Raw genomic sequence first — 2,367 nt, forward strand, 5'->3', positions numbered from 1 at the left:
TGAAACACGATTTATTTTTAAAATTATATTTGAAACCCAAAAACTCATAATCACTCCAAAAGGACCTTTAACCAAGTAATTCAAGTTCATGATTAATCTTTTATATATCAAATAAATTTGACAAAAAAAATATTCACCTGGAATATGATGATAGTTTTCGGATCAATATTTGTCAAATACGTTTTGAAAAAAATTTAAACCTATTTTTTTGAACTAACTTAAAGTGTAAGAAATAGTTAGGTTCCGCATTTTGGGTTTTGTGCTAAGGCGAGCCATTCGGTGTGTGTGACAGTGTGCCTGAGACTCGAGAGACTGTTGCCGCCGGTATTAATTCTTCTTCTTCTTCTTCTTCTTCTTCTTCTTCTTCCCCCAAACCCTAATTTCTTCAATTCACGAAATCACATTCATGGCTGAACACAACGACCCACCCCAAGAACCCACATTGCCCTCCTCCAAGCGCAAGTCCGATCTCGACCTCCAAGACCTCCCTTCCAAAATCCCCAAGCTCGACCTCAAAGAAAACGACGACAAAGACCTCCAAAACGACCATGAAGGAGAGAACGACGAAAGGGAAGAGGACCGAAAGGGGAAGGGGATTATGCGTGACGACAAGGGCAAAGGGAAAATGATACTAGAAGAAGAAGAAGACGACGACGACGATGACGATTCAGATGATGGTGGTGATAGTGATGACGACGGGAGCGATTTCTCCGACGACCCACTCATGGAGGTCGATTTGAATAACATTCTGCCGTCCAGGACTCGCGGCCGGACGGCGAGTTCCGGAGTTCGCATTGACGGTGACTCGGGGAATGCTGCCGCCGCCGCTTCCGCTGCGGGCATCAGCGATGACGATAGCGACAGTGACGACAGCGATGCTTGATTTCTGCAGAGGTTAGTGAGGGTTTTGGAGGGAAATAGAAATGGATTAGTTCTGTTGTTGACTTCGAAAAAGAAAGAAATGTTTTTAGTTTTTAGTTTTCTTTGAGCTCAATGCGGTTTTTTCTTGTTTCGAGATACTTCTCGGATCGAATTGTGCAAGTGCAAGATAGTATTTTTTTTTTTTTATTTTCTTGTGCTTGCTTGGTAGGTAGTAGTGTATGGTTAGCGATAATGATGTTTAGATTTGAGGTAATTGATATGAAAACTAAACTGCGAGAAATTGTTATCGGAAATTATGGCCATTGAGTATTGTCTAAGTTTTAGAGATTTTGCTGAGTGATATGTATTTGATTATGTACCTCAACATGGCATAGCATATATACTAGAAACTGAACAACTGATTTCACCTGATTCCGGGAATGATGAAACGGTTGATGTTAAGATGGCTTGCCCCATCTTTAATGTTGACTTTAATAGGACAAGGTGACTACTTTTTATGGGTGACGTCATTAATTCTTGAAGTTTTATAAATTGTTGTAGACCCCAACATTGTGTTAGAAATATGTAGATCTTATTCATACTTAGTTGTATCTTTTTTAAATTGTAACTGGTCTTCACTAGTTTAATACTGATAGTTAGTTAACATGTCTTTGAGTTAGATGAGATGGTGGACTAATTTTTAACATTGTGATTTTCTACTGTAAAAATTAATTTAAAGTATTCATTTGAGGGGTATGGCACGTAGTGCGTGAATTATAGTAGATTCATTGTCAACTAGGGTTTAGATGTTTGTGTCTTGAACTATTTTGCAGAGAATTTGGTGACATAGGGGCCAAAGGTGTGTGAGACAATGTCAGGTTGAGTGAAATCCAAAATCCTCCCCTACCACTGTGTTGAGTTTAGCTCTTATCTAATGAATTTTCATAACTAGATATGTTTCTAAAGACTAAATTTCTAGAAGAAAGTTCTGCCTTGGTTTCTTCTCTGAAGCTCTATTGTTTGTATATTCATCATTTCTCGTCCCTTTTCTTTGACACTTCAATCAATTGTATGATCTATTGTTTGCAAGGAGAATTTATCATTTGAATTTCACATATATTTCTTTCTCTTCCCTTTTCTGTGACGCTTCAATCAATTGTATGATCTATTGTATGTAAGGAGAATTTATCATTTGACTTTGACATATATTTCCAAAAATGAGTGTAAGAGAACTTCAACAACACCTTTTGATGGTTTATTCACTTTATTGTTATTGTATAATTTACACAATTTATTTTGATGGTGCTATATGATTAACTTTTAAATCAATTCTCACGGGTAACTAGTCAAAGTTTGGCCCCTTTGCAACAAATTTTCTGCAAAATAATTCTTATTTTGTTCATTAAAGACAATGTTTATTGATATAAATATTTTTTAATTATGAAACTGAACATATTGCTGATTACACTGTGCTTGGAAAAACTGATTGTTGAATAATCTGCAATT

General features: G+C 36.5%; 1 protein-coding gene across 1 annotated transcript; it reads left to right on the forward strand.

The window, feature by feature from the left end:
• Positions 1–234: 234 nt before the first annotated feature.
• Positions 235–2,137, forward strand: LOC102661788 (prostatic spermine-binding protein). Its single transcript, XM_014768476.3, has 2 exons — positions 235–894; positions 1,695–2,137. Exon 1 carries the CDS (start codon positions 407–409, stop codon positions 881–883), a length of 477 nt encoding a protein of 158 aa, XP_014623962.1. The 5' UTR covers positions 235–406; the 3' UTR covers positions 884–894; positions 1,695–2,137.
• The last annotated feature ends 230 nt before the right edge of the window (positions 2,138–2,367 follow it).

Source organism: Glycine max, chromosome 16, assembly GCF_000004515.6.
Source record: "Glycine max cultivar Williams 82 chromosome 16, Glycine_max_v4.0, whole genome shotgun sequence".
In the NCBI taxonomy this organism is placed as follows: domain Eukaryota; kingdom Viridiplantae; phylum Streptophyta; class Magnoliopsida; order Fabales; family Fabaceae; genus Glycine; species Glycine max.